The sequence below is a fragment of the Lissotriton helveticus genome, chromosome 3_1, assembly GCF_964261635.1.
Source record: "Lissotriton helveticus chromosome 3_1, aLisHel1.1, whole genome shotgun sequence".
NCBI classification, from domain to species: domain Eukaryota; kingdom Metazoa; phylum Chordata; class Amphibia; order Caudata; family Salamandridae; genus Lissotriton; species Lissotriton helveticus.
Genome location: NC_136061.1, coordinates 259,495,716 through 259,516,747, shown reverse-complemented (window position 1 = coordinate 259,516,747; position 21,032 = coordinate 259,495,716). Strand labels below are relative to the sequence as shown.

Sequence of the window (21,032 nt, the reverse complement as noted above, 5' to 3'; positions counted from 1 at the left end):
ACCCAATGTGTAATGCCATTGAGCCATAACTAGCCCTAATCTGCAATATATATATATATATATATATATATATAAATATATATATATATATATATATATATATATATATATATATATATACATATGCACATATATAATATACATGCGCGTAAACACACACACACACACACACACACACACACATATATATATATATATATATATATATGTATATATATATATATATTCCCGTGTGTGTGAGCATTGTATATGGATGTATCTATGAATATATCTGAGTCTGTGTCTTTCGGTTTATGTGTGTGTGTAACCGTACTTTCCCACACACAACACACACCATACACTAGGCATCCATTAGGAAACAAATATGCGATATGAACAGCAATTATGCGTCCGAGTGGAACGGAAAGGATGACATTAAAGTAAGGGGCCTTTCTGGAGGGGCCCTGGCTTGCTGCAAGTAAAAGCCCCCGCTAAGGGCCCATGAAGAAGTGACTGGATAAGTGAGCCCCGTGCGGGCCGCTGTGGGGCTGGGGCCCAGAGATCGCGGGACCTCTTCCGGCCCCGGCTGCAGCCAGGGAGCGCTGTGAAGCCGGGGCCCTCCCCGCTGTGCCAGGGGGGCCCGGGGTCTTCAAAGCCCCGCAGGTGTGAGGAGCTGCCAGCACAGCACAGCACAGCACACCTGTCCTATATAGAGAGGGTCACCAGAGCCCCCACCTCCCGCGGCCCTCACCTCAGCATCCTGTCCACCTCTGCCCTCTGCTCCGCCGCCTCCTCCGTGTTGAGGGACTGCAGCTCCCGCAGGATGGGAGGGGTGTCGAAGTCGTCGCCGTCCTCTGAGCCCTCGTCGGCCGAGAGGCGGCCCTTCCCGTGGCCGTTGGTCAGCGTGTGGAAGACGGGCTTGGTGTCGGGGTCCGGCTCCCCGGGGGACATGTGCAGGTTCTCCAGCTTGACCCCGAAGGGGGGCGCGGGAAGTAGCTCCTCGATGGCCTGCAGCAGCGCCTCCTTGGTCACCCCCGAGGCAAGTAGGGCGTGCAGCAGCTCCTGCTGCAGGGAGCTGAGCTTGGACACCATGGCGAGCCGGGGAAGGGGCAGCGACAGTCCACCACAGACACCACCACAGTCCTCCTGAGTCCGGAGATCCCACCTGCTCCTCTCCGGCCTCCCAGCGCCTGACACTTCTAGCGGCCCTCCATCCCTCAGGAGCCCATATAACTTATGCAAATGGGCGGGGAGGGCAGGGGACATTCCTACAGGATGCAAATGGAGGGGGAGGCTGCCCTCCGGAGTCCATTGTGTGCGCGCCGGCTCCTCAAACTCGCCCCATTGGCGCTGTTTATCAGCCAAACTTTAGGTGAACTTTAGACTTGCGCAGCCAAGTGCAAAAAACACCGCGCGGTGGCTGCCGGCCCTGCAGGCTGCAGCCGGCGAGGGACAGACAGGTGAGTCTGTGCACAGGCCGGGGCACCGCCGCCGTGCCACCATTGCACCGCCTGTCTGTCCACCTCTGGAGGACGGATTCCGCCAGGGGCAGATGTATCTCTGTGAAACCAAGGATGCCAGGGTACCCATCGGGCACCGCTGTGTACCACCTGTTCACCACCGGACAGATTTTGCCAGGGATAGCTGTGTCCACAGGAAACCAGGGATGCCAGGGTACCCTCCGGCACCGCGGTGTATCACCTGTCCACCACCGGACAGATGTTCCCAGGGACAGCTGCTGTGTCCACAGGAAACCATGGATGCCAGGGTACCCTCGGGCACAGCGGTGTGCCACCTGTCCAGATTCTGACAGGGCAGCAGCATGGCCATGACACCGGGGACGCAAGTGGTGGCAGGCGGTGGGCACAGCGGACCCAAAGCTCCCGGGCGGCTGGGGAAACATCATTTCCAGGTGGCATTTGGTACTTTCACTTAGAGCCCTGGTAGAGTCAACCACGGATCGGACGCTGCAGTGCCCCGTGCCAGGCGCCAAACTGCGGGAAAAGGCCATCGGGACATGGGTTTGACTCGCAGAAGTGTATCCTTGTCAGAGTCTGAGCCACGGAGCACGGCTCGCGCTGCCAAGAGTGTGACATTAGAGTGAGCGTTCTACACTCTGAGGGCTTTCATTCGATTATGCGGGGATTGTATTTCTGAAAGATGATACTCCTAATAATAATGATAATAACAACGATATTAATATTAACAACAAGAACAATAATATTACCGATGATAATAAAAACACACACAAAAATAATAATAATAATAACGACAATATCTGTTTTGTTATTACTATTTTTCTTGACATTAATATTTTTGTTGTTATTGTTAATAGTCTCATTCCTGCTCTTACTTTTACCATTGCTATTATTGTACTGTATGGGACTGTCTAATACATAATTATTATTATTATTACAAACATATTATTAAAGATACATTATTATATGCTATTATTATCAGTCCTATCCTTATTTCAAATTATGTTTTACCATCATTGTGTTAATGTATGGTATATCTTTTATTATTATCCGTACGATTAACATTTATAGTATTATTTCTACATTTTACGCGCAGCATTAGAATTTATTTTGTGATGAACATATATTGTATCCCTTTATATTCTCAATACATGTATTGATTATTTCTCTAGTTTTTTCATATTTCTGTTTATTATTGATCAGATCAGATTGTGTTGTTTGCATGCGCGGGTCAGGCTGCAGTGTGTCGCTGTGACGGTGGAGTGCAGTGCGTGTGCAGTGCCGTGTTCAGCTGCACATTCGGGACCGCGCGTGCTCATGAGCTGTGGGGGCAGAGAGAGGGTGATGGGGTTGTGGAGGGCACTGCAGAGGCGCCGCTCAACCCAAGGAAGGGCAGCTTAGGGGTCTGTGGGGTAAATGTTTGTCACAAACAAACGAGATGAACGAAAGGGCCCTGAAGAGTCCCCGCCGGAGACACCGCCCGGCGGACCCCGAGCCGGATGTGATTGAAGGGTCTCGACCTTAGATCTAGACGTCACGCCTGCTCTCCTGGCGGGGACACCGTGGCCCCGTGACGCGGCCGGTGATTTGTTAAACACCGAGGGCCGCACGTTTATATCTCCGGGGGAAAGTGAAACTCTGTGTTGATAATCTCTCCCTTCCAAGACGAGAATGCTACAAAGTACACTCATTTCTAGATTTATCCTCCACTGCCCGGTCCTGAGTATCGAATCTCCAGCCACAACAGCCATGACAGTGACGTTGGCGTCTGTGCGCACTCCTCGCGCACCTGCGCCACGCACGTACTGTGCGTGCGTGGCGCAGGTGCGCGAGGAGTGTGTGCACACACCTATCAAACAGGTTGTAAACAGTGGGTGTGCGTCTCTGTGCCTCCGTCCGCCTCTGCCTATGTGTGTATCAATGTTGTGAATATTTCACAACTCCCAGAATACCTGGCACAAAGGCCGGTACTTCGTGTGTTGTTTGTAATGGCAGAGTGGCGAGGGACAACCTTCGGAGCCGGGGTGCTGCCATCAAAGTGACATCACTGAAGTCAAAGTGATCGTGAACAATTCAAGTGCCACGAAGAGCAAGGGTAACACATGAGCCACTATTCAGAAGGAGAGTGTAAGGCTATGGTATGTAGAGAGTGGTGCAATTTAGATCGCAGTGACACAAATATAGTGCTGTACGTGTACCATGGTGTGGTTGCGCTTTCTCATTTTTCCCAATAGCACATTTACCATTGGAATGGCTGCTAAATGTGTCCCTGATGGACAACGGAGATACAGCGGCCCTCATCCTCCTAGACCTCTCCGCTGCATTCGACACGGTCTGCCACCGCACCCTAGTACAGCGCCTCAGCAACATCGGAATCCAGGACAAGGCGCTGGAATGGATCATCTCCTTCCTCGACGGAAGAACACAGAGAGTCCGCCTACCACCGTACAAGTCAGAGGCCTCCGAAGTCATCTGCGGCGTCCCTCAAGGATCATCGCTGAGCCCCACCCTCTTCAACGTCTACATGAGCCCCCTCGCGGCCATCGTACGCAAACACAACCTCAGCATAATCTCCTACGCCGACGACACCCAGCTGATCCTCTCCCTGACCAACGACCCCGCCTCCGCCAGAGCCAACCTGCACGAAGGGATGAAAGAGGTAGCCGAGTGGATGACGACCAGCCGCCTGAAACTGAACTCTGACAAGACGGAGGTCCTCATCCTGGGCTCTTCACCCTCCGCCTGGGACGACTCCTGGTGGCCTCCCGCCCTGGGCACCGCACCCAAACCGACAGACCATGCACGCAACCTGGGCTTCATCCTGGACTCCTCCCTCTCCATGACCAGGCAAGTCAACAACGTCTCCTCGGCGTGCTTCAACATCCTACGCATGCTACGGAAGATCTTCTGGTGGATCCCCACCGAGACCAGGAAGACCGTCACCCAGGCCCTCGTCACCAGCCGACTGGACTACGGCAACGCCCTCTACGCCGGTACCACCGCCAAGACCCAGAAGAGACTCCAGCGGATCCAGAACGCCTCAGCCAGACTCATCCTCGACATCCCACGAACCAGCCACATCACCGGACACCTGAGAGACCTTCACTGGCTCCCCGTCAACAAAAGAATCACCTTCCGCCTCCTCACCCACGCACACAAAGCCCTACACGACCAAGGCCCGAGCTACCTCAACAGCCGGATCAACTTCTACGCTCCCAAACGCCACCTCCGATCAGCCAACCACGCCCTCGCCGCCGTCCCCCGCATCCGAAGAGCGACTACAGGAGGAAGGTCCTTCTCCTACCTGGCCGCCAAGACCTGGAACTCCCTCCCGACCGACCTGCGCCTGACCCAAGACCACCTCTCCTTCAGGAAGAAGCTGAAGACCTGGCTGTTCGAGCAGTAGCGGCACCCCCCCCCCCCCCAGCGCCTTGAGACCCTACGGGTATGTAGCGCGCTCTATAAGTGTCACTGATTGATTGATTGAATTTGCACAGATGTTCAGTTTCACTAATAAAACAATATAGCACACAAAGATAATGTGTGTTTATTTGCACATCAAGAAAGTGTCTTAATTTTTCTTTCATCCTATTAAAATCTGTTTCCAGCACAGTTCAGTATTACAAAAATACGAACTCCATGTATCCTTTCCTAACTGCTGATATAGTTTGAAATATTTCTACAATTCATTTACAGGTATTCACATTTTGTTGTATTAGAAACAAATGGACATCCTACAGCCTTTCATTTCACAATCTCTGAATCCCACCAAGATTCTCACCTAGTTCACTTTACAAAATCCGGTAAGCAGAGGGAAGCAGGGGGTGTACCTGGCTCAGAAGACGAGCCCCTTCTGCAGCAGAGGAAAGCAGTTGGGTTGAGCCTGGGTCAGAAGATGTGCCCCTTCTGCAACAGAGGGAAGCAGGGGGGGGGGGCGTGGGCTCAGAAGATGTGCCTCTTCTGCTGCACAGGGAAGCAGGAGGTGAGCCTAGCTCAGAAGACGTGCCCCTTCTACAGCAGTGGGAAGCAGGGGTGAGCCTGGCTCAGAAGACGAGTCCCTTCTACAGCAGTGGGAAGTAGGGTTGAGCCTGGCAAAGAAGATGCGCCCCTTCTGCTGCAGTGGGATGCAGGGGGTGAGTATGACTCAGGTAATGCACCCCATCTGCAGCAGAGGGAAGTAAAGGGGAGCGTGGGCTCAGAAGATATACTCCTTCTGCTGCAGTAGGAAGCAGAGGTGAGACTGGATCCAAAGATGTGCCCTTTCTGCAGCCGGGGTGACCATGGCTCAGAAGTCGTGCCCCTTCTGCAGCAGAGGCAAGCAGGGGCGAGCCTGGCTCTGAAGATGTACTCATTCTGCAGCAGTGGGAAGCAGGGGATAAGCATGGTTCAGAAGATGTGCCCCTTCTGCTGCACAGGGTTGCAGAGGGTGAGCCTGGCTCAGAAGATGCTCTCCCTCTGCAGCAGTGGGAAGCAGGGGTTGAGCATGACTCAGAGGATGTACCGCTTCTGCAGCAGAGGGAAGCAGGGGGAGCGTGGGCTCAGAAGATGTGCTCCTTCTGCTGCAGTGTGAGGCAGGGGCGAGACTAGCTCCGAAGACGCGCCCCTTCTGCAGCAGTGGGAAGCAGGGGGTGAGCCTGGGTCAGAAGATGCTCTCCTTCTGCAGCAGTGGGAAGCAGGGGGTGAGCCTGGCTCAGAAGATGGACCCTTCTGCAGCAGAAGGAAGCAGGGTTGAACCAGGCTCAGAAGATGTGCCATTTCTGCAGCAAATGGAAGCAGGGGAGGCTGGCTCAGAGGACACGGCCCTTCTGCAGCAGAGGGAAGCAGGGTTGAGCGTGGCTCAGAAGATATGTCCCTTCTGCAGCAGAGGGAAGCAGGGGGAGCCTGGCGCAGAGGATGTGCCCTTTCTGCAGCAAAGGGAGGCAGGGGAAGCCTGGCTCAGAGGATGTGCTCCTTCTGTAGCAGAGGGAAGCAGGGGGTGAGACTTGCACACCTTTGAGAGATCACAGCCTGGGAGCCTTTGTCATTGCTGCCCCAATCCACAGCTCGCGCCTCTAAAAGCTCTGATCACTTCTGAGGTAATCGAGTTTTCCCCCTGCACCGCCTCCCCAGCGGGTACAAGTTCAAAAGGTTTCTGAACACAATGCTGCCTTCCCCAACCCCATCTCCTCTGATGTCTGATGCCTGGAGACATGTCATTGTGCAAAGACCTGGATGGGGAAAGTTAGCAGCACCACAATCTAAGGACAATGATAAAATCATGTTTACAATGTTTATAATTATTTTTATTTTTTTTACTTTTGAGCCACAGTCGTTTGCCACACGCTGATGCCGGAAAAGGCAAATAACAAGGCCCTCTCTATCTACCCTCTAGCATAAGATCACACATATTTTACGGAGAAGATAGCTATCTAGGTTGCAACACCGACTGCAGCGATTAGTGTGAGACATGCGGGTCAAAGGTCCCAAAACCGATGGGCACACCCAGCCTCTTTTCTTAAAGCGCTAGGACGCATGGTTAGTGCTAATTAAGCGCTGTTTAAAACAGAGAATAACGCGCCTTGCTTCAAGTTGTGACATATAGTTTACTTTTACTGTTGACACCTGCAGAACCCGCTGGGACCTGTACGGTTTAGGTAGGCTTTACTCAGTTTTATATTGACCCTTATGCGGTGATGTTAAATATTAAATTACGTTATGTTATTATAATATGCTATTTCATGTTGTGCAGCCAGGATCACCGTGGCCCTGTCCGGTGCGACGATAGCGTTCGATAGGAGCTCCCACTTTCCCCCCACTGTCTGAGGTGACCAGAATTTATAGCTAAAAATCGGGACGTTTCACAAAAATATACGAAGGACTACAGTTTTGCTTCAATCGAGCACCAGGAATGACAGCGCTCCTCTGCAGAGAGTTACAGAAGAGGCAGTAAGAACATAAATATCAAGCAATTTTTAAAGGCAGTAGCATGCATGTTAATTAAATTGTTTTCTTAAATTCAATTTAAAATATTTTATTTCGGCCTATAGAATTGCTTTCTTAATAACAGTTGCAAACTATCCCTGCTTTGGAAAACATAAAAAGGCACCTCCCACAGTTTTCAGTCTACCCTCTCTAAAAACTGGGACATGAGCTAAATTTCAAGAAATTTACCGGGACATCCGATGAAAGACCGGGACCGTCCTTGCAAATCTGGGAATCCTGGCCGCCCTACCTCTGTCTCATCCCCTTTCTCTCCGTCGATGTTTCCACTTCCCTCGATATCCGCCCCTAGCGCCTTCGGGAGACTTTATGGTGACTACAGCGCTACATAAATCACCGAAACGACAATATGATGCGCACTCCTGCATTGCCCTTTAAACTGCACCTTCGCACCTTTTGGAGACAATACAGGATCTACATTTTATTTATATTATCTTCAATTTACGTTTATTGCTCTTTACTCCTGCTCAGTGAGCTACCAGGAGCAGCCAAGTCCTGCACTTGGTCCTATAGCAATTCAGTCCATTACTGCCACATATGACTAGAAAAACAGCGCAGTAAGAACAACAAAATGTTAACAACAAACAATGACAAGGATAGAGCTAACGACAACAACATCCACAATATTACACACAGGGTAACACACATATTAACAATAAAAAGAGAATTCAAAGAACAATAAAAACGACCATGATAATAACAAGAGTAATGGTAACAATCACAACCACTTCTATCCGTATAATCATACTACTAATAATACAAAAAATAACACTCTAACTACAATAACACCCCGATGACAGCGCCTTTTAAAAACAAAAAAATGAAACCACGGTCAGCAATAATTGCAATGACAACAAAAAGAAGCTACCGATGTGCACATTTTCAGATAACAATACACTTATAATTAGAATCATGAACGTAATAATTAAAACGATGATGATCATATTAATAATATAAATAATAACACCGTGAATGAGAATAATGCTAATAACCATAGCCTTATCGATAATGGCATTGATAACGCCAATAATTATAATATTACTTAATATTATAATATTACTAGCAACAATGATACTAATATGTTCAACAACAGATCTGATTAATGCCCGCTCGTGTCATCCCTCCATTTCCCCTTTGCACCCATGTATGTAATCCGTTCTTCCTGTCGCCTCTACTCAGAGACTACACAGGTATTTGGATAAAAAACGAGCGACAAGTGCAAGATAGCAGGCAAGTCACAGCTGTTCCCGATTACCTAGTACGTTATTTCAGGATTTGTTCAGTTTTTTAACTACACACCCCACGTGCTGGTAACATGAAATGTGCATGTTTAGTAATCCTTGGACCACACACAGGTGAAGTATTTCTTCCATGGCACTCAGGTGAAGTCTTTCTTCCATCTCTTTGATGAACGTGCCATCTTGGCTTATTTCCATTGTTATGGGCCTGCTACTCCACCTGCCACAGGGGCTAACATGACAGATGTTTTTACACAGTTTTGTTGTTTTCCGATTCCCAGCAAATTTGTTGAAAATGCGTTTTTTATAGAGTAGGAAAAGTTTGCTAGCACACACAAAGGACAATTTCAACTAACAACTGCAAGTAAAAAACAACAACTCCCGTGAGTAACAATATGTCGTCAACATCACGTGGCTACACTACCAATCATAATTACAATCACAGTATAACCATGTCATCCTCCCTTAGTCCTCTTTCTTTGTGTGAATGGTGGGCTCTCATGCTTTTCCTTCACTCCAGAATGGAATTTACTGTTTGTCATCCATAACAAAAAAACAAGATTAGTAATTAATCTTCACTTCTGTGTCCTAAATAGAATAGACATTTTAGGACCAGAGGCTTCATTATGCTCGTTTAAAACTTACTCACCACCTAAGAGGCTAACTGATTCATTGGTTTGAAACAGATTCTCTTAAAAATGGAATCTGATGACTAGTACGTAGTCTGTAAACTATCTGACAATTTAGCCCCCAAAATGAAGGCCTTGGACGACATGGTACCCCTGGTTGAATGAGCCCCGAAAACAGACACATCAATACCAGCTTCCTACATCACCCATCTAACCCATCTAGCCATAGTGGGTGTAAATGCTGCCTTGTTAAGACAGTAACAGAGATAAATAACTCGTTAACACCACTAGGCCAGAGCTCTCATGACACACGTTTATATTCTACCAAACAGCGTATCACACACAATCTGGAGTTGTCTGGAGAAGGCTGGGTAGAAAACAGTTATGTTCAATTTCGTTCATTGGGAGATGTTAAACATTACCCAATCCGGGGAGTATGATCGACCAGGTGAGTCCAAAGCTCTAAAATCGGACACCCTTTCATAAGAAATGAGACAAAGCAGTATAGTGAGTTTAGTAAAAAAATGTTTTTGAGAAAGCTGGCCTTGTACCTGCCACCCAGCAAGAAGGAATAGCACTGTGTCAATGTGCCAAGCTTTAAAAAAAATTCTTCAGCCAAACTTGACCCAAAGGGATTGGAGCAATTTACATGAGCACCAGTTGCGTTACAGACGGACACATACATTTTTTTTGTTAGGCACGGGGAGATTAAGTGATTTGCCCAGAATCACAGAATGTTGAGCGTTCCTATTGAGTCTTTAACCCTGTTTTCCAGCTTCGAGGTCGACCACTCTAGCTGTTAGGCCACATCCTCTCCCCAAGTGTGTGAGTATGCCTAGGTTTCGGTGACCTTGATATCCTTCATTACTCTACATATCAATGAATGAGACCCCATCGGGTTGCTGCTACCAGTAAGTTACCTGCTGAGAATGTTGATCAAAAGGAGTTAATAGTAGAGAATGTTCTACCTATCTCAGCTAGTTGTGATAGGTAAAACATCTTTAGCCCCCACAGGATACACGTTACTCTCCATGCACCAACTGTGCCAAGCTGAGCAGGCAGACTTGTATCTAATATGGGTGCCTGCTCCCTAAAAGAAGAGTCTTCTTGATAAATTCCTAGTCCCCTCCCCTGGGCCAGGACATAAGATACAGAGTGTTCTCTCTAATCATCTGATGTGGTTCTCCCCCCAGAGCCTGGAGTAGTTCTGGAAATATTTGTAAAAGCAAACAGCAATCACATGACATCTCCAGAAGTGGTGGGAACCATGGTTGCAATCAACAGACTGGAGCCACCAGAAGCAATTCTTAACAAATGCCAATGCTTCACCTGCCACTCTGGCAATCATGACAAATGTGGTAAAGGTATAAATCAGATCCATGCCCCAGTCCTGAGGGAAGGCATTGGCTCTTGCGGCCTTCTGATCTAGCCTCCAACTGTAAAATTGTGGTACCAAAGCATTCAGTCTTGACGCAAATAAATCTGTAGGTGATGTTCCCAATATCTGGCACAATAAATTGAACACTCGAGGGTTCAGTCTCCAAACGCCGGAATCCCTCAGAAATCATGAAGTCCAATCTGCAATGGTGTTGGAGCTGCCTGGTAAATGTACCACTGACACCGAAGTCTTCTTTTCCAGGCAGAAATGCCAGAAGTCCTTGGTGATCTCTGTCGATGCCTTGGCTCTCATTCCTCTAAACTTGCTGGCATAGTGCACAGCTAAGACATTGTTCATCTTTAACAGAATGCAGCTTTCCATTTTGTCCTTCTTCAGGCTAGAGATTGAGTATAATCCTGCCAGTAACTCGAGGCAGTTTATGTGGGGATTCAACTCCTCTTTTGACCATTTCCCTCCGGTGGATGTGTCCCCAAATCTGGCTCCCCCGCCCCAACGCCTGGCATCTGACGCTATAACAATCTCTGGGAGGGACCTGAAAATGGCTAGGCCGTTCCACGCCTCCATATGGGCCAGCTGTGACTCCATCTCCGTTCTGGCAACCTCTGTCAGGGCACTCTCTTCCTTGTATGATAGACCTCTCTGTGAATGTTTGATTTTCAGCCTCTGTAATGAAAAGGTCCTGGGAAGATTGTCTGAACTGAAGACGAAACAAGCCTACCACTTGTGTCAGCTTCTGCAAGGTAATATGTTCTGCCGTTATCAGACTTTTCAACTCCTATCATGGATATTTTGTTGGTGGGTAGCTGTATACCTGCTTTGATAGAGTCAATGGTAAAGTTGAGAAATTCTATGCTGAATTTAGGAATCAGATCTGATTTGCTTTGGTTGATAATGAACCCCAGATCATCCAGAAGGGAATTCATCCTCTGTGCATGGCTCATCAGCGCAGTCTTGCCATGCGCCTTGATTATCATGTTGTCTAGGTAAAAGATCACCCGATGCCCTCACAATTGCAACCACACCACCACTGGCTTCAAGAATTTCATGAAGCACCAAGGGGCTTACTAAAGATTGAGCGGAAGTAACTCAAACGCCCAAACTTGATCTCTCCAGAGGAAGTGTCTGTATAAAGGGAAAACTGGAATCAACTTATAGGCGTCTGTCACGGGGTCGGGGAGTCACCTATCTTGTTCCCTGTGACTGACTCTCCGTCTCCCCTACAGGAATGGTCCGGGCCCTTTAAGGGAAGCCTGGACTTCCCAGACTGAACCCAACCCCCTGACGTCAGACGACGACGGCCTGTCCTCATTGGCCGCAACCGAAGAAAAGGAGGACCCGGAAGACGCGGAGTTGCTGGTGTGCAGAGAAGACGTCGAGCCGAGGAGAAGAAGCCGACGTGAGGAGCAAGGGACGGAGGACGCCGAGTCGGTGGGAAGATCCAGCAAACCCGTGATGGAGCAAGCCGACAACGGAACGTCGGAGCGAGAGGGAGACCCGGAAAAACCGCCGAGGGAGAAGCCAGGAGCCCACCGTCCCCACGCATCGCCCAGCCACGCGCAGGAAGACGCGTGGCTCAGCCAGGTACGGGGCGCTTTAGAGACCTACTTCGTTTTAACAAGGGGGGGACCGGGTAACGGAGGGAGTGGGAGGGACCGTCGTTCCAAGCCACCAGTTACTTTGAGCACTTTTTCACATCACACTTCAGGCTACTGTTCTCTCGAGGACGCTGTTGGTGACGGTTGTTCGGTCTAACTCCTCCTCACAAATGTTACCCTCATTCCCTGCCCCCATTTTCAGTTTGTTATAATCAAGCAGTGAACTAACTGCCACGTTTCCTTTCTCCTCTTCCTACCGGGCGAGACGGTGAGACCGGGCTGTGAAGAAAGCTGAAGACAAAGCAGGAAGTCAACCAAGTCCCCTTTAAAGAAAGCTGGAACCTTGTTTTGAACTGCCTTGTGAAGAACAACTTAATAAAACATATTGTTCGATACCTTAGTAGTGGCTCCTTCTCTCCTTGTACACCTATACGGTTACAGCGTCCTTCAAGTCTAATCTGATCATCCAGTCTGACTGTTGGAGATCTCTTACAGGATGGATTCCTTCCACCTTGAAATGTCTGTACACCAACCAGCCGCTGAACTCCCTCAGAATTATTAAAGGACGTAGCCCTTTGTCGTTTTTTACAATAAAAATATTGCTTAGGAATCCTTTTGAGTGCAGAAAAGATCTTTCAAAGGGAATCTTGCTTTCCAACACCAGCACTACTCAATCTGTCATGCCACATATATCCTCCGAGAACATGAGTGGCTTCAGTCTTCCCTTTTGGGTGGGGGAACACAAAACTCTATTTGAAACCTTTGTTCGGTTTGAAGGAGAAACTTGTTCTTGGAGGGGGAAAAAGAGGGAGGGGCCTTCTGTTCTGACCAAGCTGTACATCCGGGGGCCTTGGAAAGTTCTCCCCACTTAAAGGGGAAACGGCTTAATGAGCTGCCCCTACCATGCCTGGCCCAACCAAAAATACGGGGGCTGAAAACGTTTGAAAAGACTCCTGGGCTTAAAGTTTGTCCAAAGCTGTAAATGCTTGAACAAACTTCAACAGGACCTTTATGACGGCCTCCCCAAAGACATTGTCTTTCGCCCCAGTACCAGCTTTGGTGGAGGCCAATTGTCCTAACTTAGGGCGGAGCCGGACAAGCAGGGAGCATCTGTGCTCTGTGGAAAGGACCCAAATTGCATTGCCACATTCGCATATGGGTATATCCTAATAGGACTACTGGGTCGATGGTGGCACCAGAAAATTTGGCCTATTCTGCCATGTCCATGATCTTTGTAAGGGGCCCTGTAACATCCAACAGTTTATCTTGGCATGATCTCTAAGATCTGTCAATACCCCTCTTGGGGTCCTTAATCAGTTGGCCTATAAATGTCATCATCATGGTGTCAAATAATAGTGTGGCTGCAACCTTTCCCCCAATGAGGGGTCTTGGACATTCTGCATGGAGCTTGTTGCATACTTCTTATTCTAATGGTTGCTGTAGCCTTTGTTTTACATAATACGCCACCTTCTCTAAAGGATTCCACTCTGAGAATCAGAATGACTGATGTGATTAGGACTGAATAAATCCAAAGGACTATCCTGGTCTTTTTAGGCTCCAGCCGGTTCGGCCTTCAGTTTCTTTTTGGGCCCACCTGGATCTCCTAGAGCCATTGTCATATTCATCATCAGAGGAGGAAGAATCAGTTTCTTTGAGATCCTGGTCTGAGCACGGGTCTCAGATTGGGCTTGAATCTCACAGAGTCAGGCTGTTAAGTTCCACTCCTTCCTGTAAGAGAGCCACCTTCGAAGTTTGTATACAAGGATGCAGTTTCCCAAATGATAATACCAATTATTTGGACTTTGTAAAGCCCAGTACCCCAATGCGTCTTGTTAGAATTGAAATGTATTACTGTCATATTACTCGTATTTTACATGATTATATTAGCATTTATTTAGCTATCTTATAATAAATTCTTGCTGGATGCATATGCACTTAACAAGGGCAGATGTCATGTAAGTTAGGTTGACATCTGTGCCACCATTTTAGCTCTAGTAGATGCCATCTTGTATTATAATCGAAACTGTTGCTGTATCATTTACGAGAAATGGTCCTTGGTGAGTTTTGTTTCCCAGATGTTGAATCTTGCTCATTAAGGCATGCCTTTCTCTCTGTGTAGAGGCCCTCTCCAACCTGCTTAGTAGGGAGGATAAGCCAGACGACCTTGGGCAGTAGATAGCTTCTGCCAGGCTGCAGAATCAAAGCTTATGCTCTGTACCCCCATTATATTACAACATCTACTAGTGTTTTTCCATGATAGGCGTGTCTTTGTGGGCTTCGGTACATACATAATGCAACAGTATGTTCGGTATAGTCAGTCCCTCGTCAGCCATCATAGGAGGCTGGTCCAACTGGACTCCACTGCATTGTACTTTGTAAATAACCCAGTTAGATTGCATTCTCTACTGCGTCATCGATTCTTCATTTTCATGGAAGTCGAGAGTGACCCAGGTGATTCTAGATGGGGCACTTCCTTCAGTTGGCGCCCGAACAGGCATTCCACCAGGTGACCCATCCCGCCCGTAGCTGGACTGTGGGGTCGGGGTTGCGTCCGGACGGATAGATGGATCGAGAATCCCCATATGATAGAGCTTGGTTCTCGCGGTTGCCCTGCCTGTCTGATCGGGCGGCTCCTCGTATAGTGGTCACCTCGGCTGAGGTACTAAAAAGGCAATACCCTTGCATCTGACCGTTTGGTCTGAAGATTCGGCAGTGTAGAATACTCCTTTATGACCAATGTGCACCAGGTGAGTTGATCTTGATTCTTAGTATATGCGGTGCTGTCTTGATTAACTTGGTGGGTCTGCAGACCCTTGTGATACGGAGCGTTTTTTAACGTTGTGTCAGGCCACGTGTTGAATTTGCAGTATTCTAGAAAAGGCCTGGGGCTAGTGCCTATCTCGTCTCGGTGCAGTCTGAGGACTGACTTGTCTTGGCGCAGTCTGAGGACTGTTTTGAGAGCTCTTCGTTTGTATGTGTGTTCATTGCGTGTGTGTGCGTGTTGTTTGAGTGAATAAGTGAATGTGTCTAATGCTAGGATGTCGTGTTGGAGTAAAGTATGGTGCTTGGGGTGCCGCTGTTGTTCTGCTGAGCATCGGCTGGAGGAAAGGCAGCCTGCGCCTCCAGAAGGCACTCCGAGTTTTGAGATGTATGTGAAGCACGGTATTGGCCCTATTATGTTTCGTACATTATGGCACAAGTATACGAGGAACAATGCTGAACTTCAGTGGCCACTGGATGGTACCTTTGATGAACAATAATTGAATTATTTACAGGACAATTTGTTCTCTACAAGAAGTAGGCAGTCAATGTTTGATACTTTACAGGTATGGCAGAAGGAAGCCAAGCAGAGGCGTATACGGGCCGAGAAGGAGTCTAGGAAAAAGGCAATGCAGACAGCGTGCAGATAGGTAGTTTCGATTACAATGTAATAAGTCCTATGTTGTTCAAGAGAATGAGGATCCCTTTGTGGAGGATCTGTTGGACATTCGTCCCCCGCCTCCCTATGCCCCGCAGAAAATATATCCTGTTTTTCCGACGTCTCAGTCCCCTGTTGCTTCTTTGCCTTCCTCTGGTCTTTCTGCGGACTTGACTGCCTCAGCTCCAGCCCTGCTTGCCTCCCCTGTGGTTTCACAAGCTTCGAGTGTGGTGACAGCAGGCACCCCCGCAGTACCTGCTATTTCTGCTCATGTTTCTCCTCCTTCTCTTATACCTACAACCCAGTCACTGCTAACCTTGTCACCTGCGTATTCATCTCTTGTGTCTTCCCTAGCTATTTCATCTTCAGTGTTGTGTAGTATCGGGACACCGGTGCGTGGGTCGGATGGAGGGAATTGGGTGACAGCACGGGAGCAACTGGAGCGGGTATTGATTCGATCTGATGTTGGTGAAGAGGAGAAAAAGATGATTGCCAATCAGGCAGTGCAATGGGCTCGGAGTCTGTTTCATAGTGTGGAGGATATATGGAGTGTGATGAGAGATTTGTGCAGCAACATGCCCTTCAACATATGTCGACTACATTGATTGGCTTGTGGGAACAGTGTATTGGTGGCACAGCTTCTCAAACTATTTATGACATTCGAGATCGTGTATATTCCACTGGTATGGCCCCTGCAGGAGTTCTCAGTAATGTTGGGACACTTCTCGGTTACCGAGAAAGATTACATCATCGTACTTCACCTGGTGTGTCTCAATTTCTGATGAGGGAGGTGCATTATATTTTTCATCCTGAGATTCCAGAGCAGCATAAACAGAGACATGATGTGGTCCAACAGCGGGAAGAGGCCCACTTTCAGGAACAGTGGGTCTGTACCCCGTGGAAAAGAAGTGAGGTGCTAGCTCTTAAGACTCAGTTACCGGATCCTAGGAAGAACCCTACGGCGTATTATAAAGAGTTAACAGAGGCCGCCTACTTGTCAGTTATGACTTTAACAGATATTGAGATGTTTTTTGGGCTCTTGGTGCCTGTTGATATTTGGCGTCTGGTGCCAGGCGGCTGGTGACAGGACCATGTAGTGGAGTTGGGTGGCACTTAGAATGAGATAAGGGCATGAGATAAGGAGAGGTAGGCGGGTGAAAAATCTAAAGCTGAGATTCTGGCTTTCCCAAGTCGTATTATCACCTATATGCATTCTCTTATTCCACCCAGATGACATGTCGTCAAAAGAAAGAGGACAGTGTGCCTGATTTTTTTACTTGGTTTGAAGGGGTGTTTTTGGATTTCAGTGGGAAGGATTTGTCAGTCGAAGGTAGAGTTTGTTTGTTTGTTAACAAGTTTGTTACAAATTTGCTTCCAGAGATTGCAGCTCGAATGCAAGCTTCTGAAAGTACTTGCACTACCTCCTCCCCTTTGGGGATATTTGAGTATGGCTCAGTACTATGAGCATTGAGAAAATGAGGAGAAGGACAAGTTAAAGAAGAAGAGTAAGGATTTGAAGACGAGGGTGTTAATGCAGCAGGTTGCAAGGGAGTCCGGCAGAGGACGGGGCACTGGTCTGGCTCAGAGGTCGAGGTTGCCGGTAGGGGCGGAGCACCCCTAGGCCTGAATAAGCGTGCACATTGCAAAAAGGAGGGATAGTGGTGAAGCGAGTGTCCAGATTTGTTACAAAAAATTGCAGCACCTAGAGGGCAGGGTTTGAGTGGAAGGGGCCATGGGGAGATTGGTTGGGATGAGGCTCAAGCTGGTACATCCTCGTGGGGTCCTTCTGACCAGACCTATTTTGATGATCCCCGGTGAAGGCAGTACTATCATGATGATTATAACATGGATGAAGCTGCAGAGATGTCCTATCGCTAGGACAGCCAGGGACAGGGAAGGGGACCAGTCCAAATTCCTGTAGATCAGCGTCGTCCTTATATCACAGCAGATTTGCATGGTTCGGCACAGAAATGTTTTGTGGATTTAGGTGCAATGAATAGCTCTGTTTCTCGTTCGCTGGTCCCCGGGGCAGCCCTGTCTGGCCGCAATAATATTTCGGTAGGTTTTTCCGGCGTACCGGTTGTGAGCCCCATTTCTCGACCTCTTGATTTGACTGTTGGTCCTTTTACTGTGGACTCCCCATTTCTGTTGACGGCAAATTGTCGGGAAAATTTATTAGTATTGGATTTGTTGAAGACGCTACATGCTACTACTTACTGTTCCCTGGTATATATATATCTTCTTGCTGTTGTTGGAGAGGATACTTCGTATATATATATATATATATATATATATATAGGCTGTGTGTGTGTGTGTGTGTATATATATTTATTTATACAAAATGGTCAGGATGTATTTGTACAGACAATATTTTGGATGTAAACTCGCCAAATCTGGTAGACGACTCACTTAGATGAAGTCTGTCATCTATTTCTATGAGGCACAAGCTGCGGTCACATGGTATGGGAATCAGTGTTTTGATTGGTGGTTTGCCGTTTTTTATAAAATTTTGTTTGTGATGGCAAACATTCTATAATTTGGTGAGCAAGGCGACAGGGTCGCCGAAACGCGTCCAGGATCGTGGCACTCCTGCTACAAATGAGAAAATAATAAAAAAAAGACACTGCTGCACTCGCTACCTGACTTGGTGTCCGTTCTTCTCTGAGAGGGTGCTGCGGTTTGTGGCACTCTTGGGAGCGTTGCTATATATATATATATATATATATATATATATATATATATATATATATATATATATATATATATATATATATATATATATATATATATATATATATATATATATATATATATATATATATATATATATATATATATATATATATATATATATATATATATATATATATATATATATATATATATATATATATATATATATATATATATATATATATATATATATATATATATATATATATATATATATATATATATATATATATATATATATATATATATATATATATATATATATATATATATATATATATATATATATATATATATATATATATATATATATATATATATATATATATATATATATATATATATATATATATATATATATATATATATATATATATATATATACAAGCAAACACCTCACAAGAAAGAGAAGAGGCCCAGCAGGGGAGACAGTGGAGGCCTCTTTATTAGAAATCACCAACTACTCGGCGAATGCATTTCGGCATCTTTTTTAGCCTTCCTCAGTGCCAGTGGTATTTAACAGGATGAAGGCGCCATAATGGATTTAAATATCCTGCCCTGCCCATCCTGATAGGTGTCCAGTAACTCCGCCCCCCTGACGAAAGTTCGTACTACTGCATGCTCAAAAATGTAGGACGCCTGGTGAGTCATGACTACATGTCCCAGAGTACTTTGTGGTAAATTGCGGGGTAGTTCGAAATAATATGCGGAAAATGTGACACCTTATTTCTCCAACGCTGATGCCTCCTCAGCTCCCCAAACCGCATCAACCCCACGAGTCCTGGAAATTACATCAGCAGGGGCAAGTCTGGAAGTCCATCTCGCCCGGCGTGGAGTCGAATGATTCCAACACTGCCGTACCTCCTCCAGGCCCGCAGGTGGGCCCTGGTCCTCCCAGTCACCTGGAAACCACACAAACTGCAACAAAGCAGAAGCCAGTGTGACCCGGGCCAACTTGCAATGCGGGGGCCTCTTAAAGCGCGACTCTGGCACTCGCGCTGGAAATGTACAAGCAAACTCCTCACAAGAAACAGAAGAGGCCCAGCAGGGGAGACAGTGGAGGTCTCTTTATTAGAAATCACCAACTACTCGGCGAATGCATTTCGGCATCTTCTTTAGCCTTCCTCAGCGCCAGTGGTGTTTAACAGGATGAATTCATGGACCTAATGTGGTTAGATCAAAGCAGAGTTTGGCAAAGGAAGCGCCGCTTCCTGTTGAATTTCAGGATGTGCCTTTCTTATTATGGGCCACAGGGGATACAGATGTGGGGCTTTTTCAGATACCACCCATTTCAATACAGGTCAAGGATAATGCTGTGCTCCCTCGTGTTTCCCAGTACAAAATATCACAGGCTGGGGAACAGGCTTTGATGCAGGTCATACAGGACTTGATCAAATCAGGGGTGGTTGAGGAGACAGTAGCAAATGTATGCAATAGCCCTATTCTTCCTGTTCTTAAGAAGGCACCTTTTGATTCCCCTGATGCACATCCTGATGTCTATCGCTTTGTGACTGATCTGCGGGAAGTTAATAAAGTCGTAGTATCCCAGTTTCCGGTAGTTCCAGACATTACTGTTCTTTTGAAAATGATTCCTTCCACAGCCAAATTCTTTTCTGTAATTGACTTGAAAAAGGCTTTCTTTAGTATTCCTATTCATCCAGACAGCAGGTTTCATTTTGGATTTGCTCTGGCTGGTAGGAGCTTCCAATTCTGTCGAACTCCTCAGGGGTACCCTGAAAGTCCCAGTATATATAGCCAGGCTTTGAAAAGTCAATTGGACTCTCTCTCTTCCCGGAGGTAATGTATTATTGCAGTACTTAGATTACATTTTGATAGCCTCCGATACCAAAGAAGGTTGTCAGGACGCTATGGTAAAATTGTTGAAGCATTTGGCGAATAAAGGACATAAAGTGTCTCTTTCCAAGTTACAATATTGTCAACAGCAGGTCACCTATTTAGGTCACCTGCTGTTGAAGGAGGGTCAGAGGCTAACACCTGAACGAGTTGATGCCATTGTTAAGCTGCCTGTCCCTGTGACACAGAGGGATGTGCATGCTTTCATAGGCATCACCTCATATTGTTGACACTGATGCCCGCGTATTCTTTATTAATACAGCCCCTGTTTCACTTACCAACTAAACATGTGCTTGGACGCATGAATGTCAGCATGCTTTTGAACAATTAAAAGTTGTGCTTTGCTCTGCACCTGTGCTTGGTACACCTGATTATAAGAAACCTTTTGTGCTGTACGTACACAAAGAGGTTCACATTCTGTGTTAACACAAGCCTTTGGAGGTAAGCAGAGGCCATGTGCTTATTTTTCTGCTACGCTTGATTCTGCCGCCAGAGCCCTCCCGAGTTGTTTAAGAGCTACTGCAGAGATCTCTATTCGACAATCGGCAGGGCTCATCCTTAATCAAGACAAAGTCGCAGCACCTCACCAGTGTGCTCATCTGACTGGTTATGAATTGAATTTTATTCGCACCTTATATTACTAACAAAAGATGTGCCATTCTGAATCCAGTCACGTTACTACCCCTCCCTTCAGAAGATGAGAACACAGATGTCCATGATTGTTTCATAC

The 21,032-nt window shown here is 46.9% G+C and overlaps 1 protein-coding gene across 2 annotated transcripts in view; it reads right to left on the bottom strand.

The window, feature by feature from the left end:
- Positions 1-1,334, bottom strand: part of HNF1B (HNF1 homeobox B) — a 105,225-nt gene extending 103,891 nt beyond the window's left edge. For both annotated transcript variants that reach the window (XR_013608605.1, XM_078679771.1), the window contains exon 1: positions 731-1,334. Coding sequence is in view for 1 of the 2 variants with exons in the window: in XM_078679771.1 (XP_078535897.1) it covers positions 731-1,245 (515 nt within the window). In the remaining variant the exon portion in view is untranslated. The remainder of the gene's footprint in view (positions 1-730) is intronic.
- Between the last annotated feature and the right edge of the window lie 19,698 nt (positions 1,335-21,032).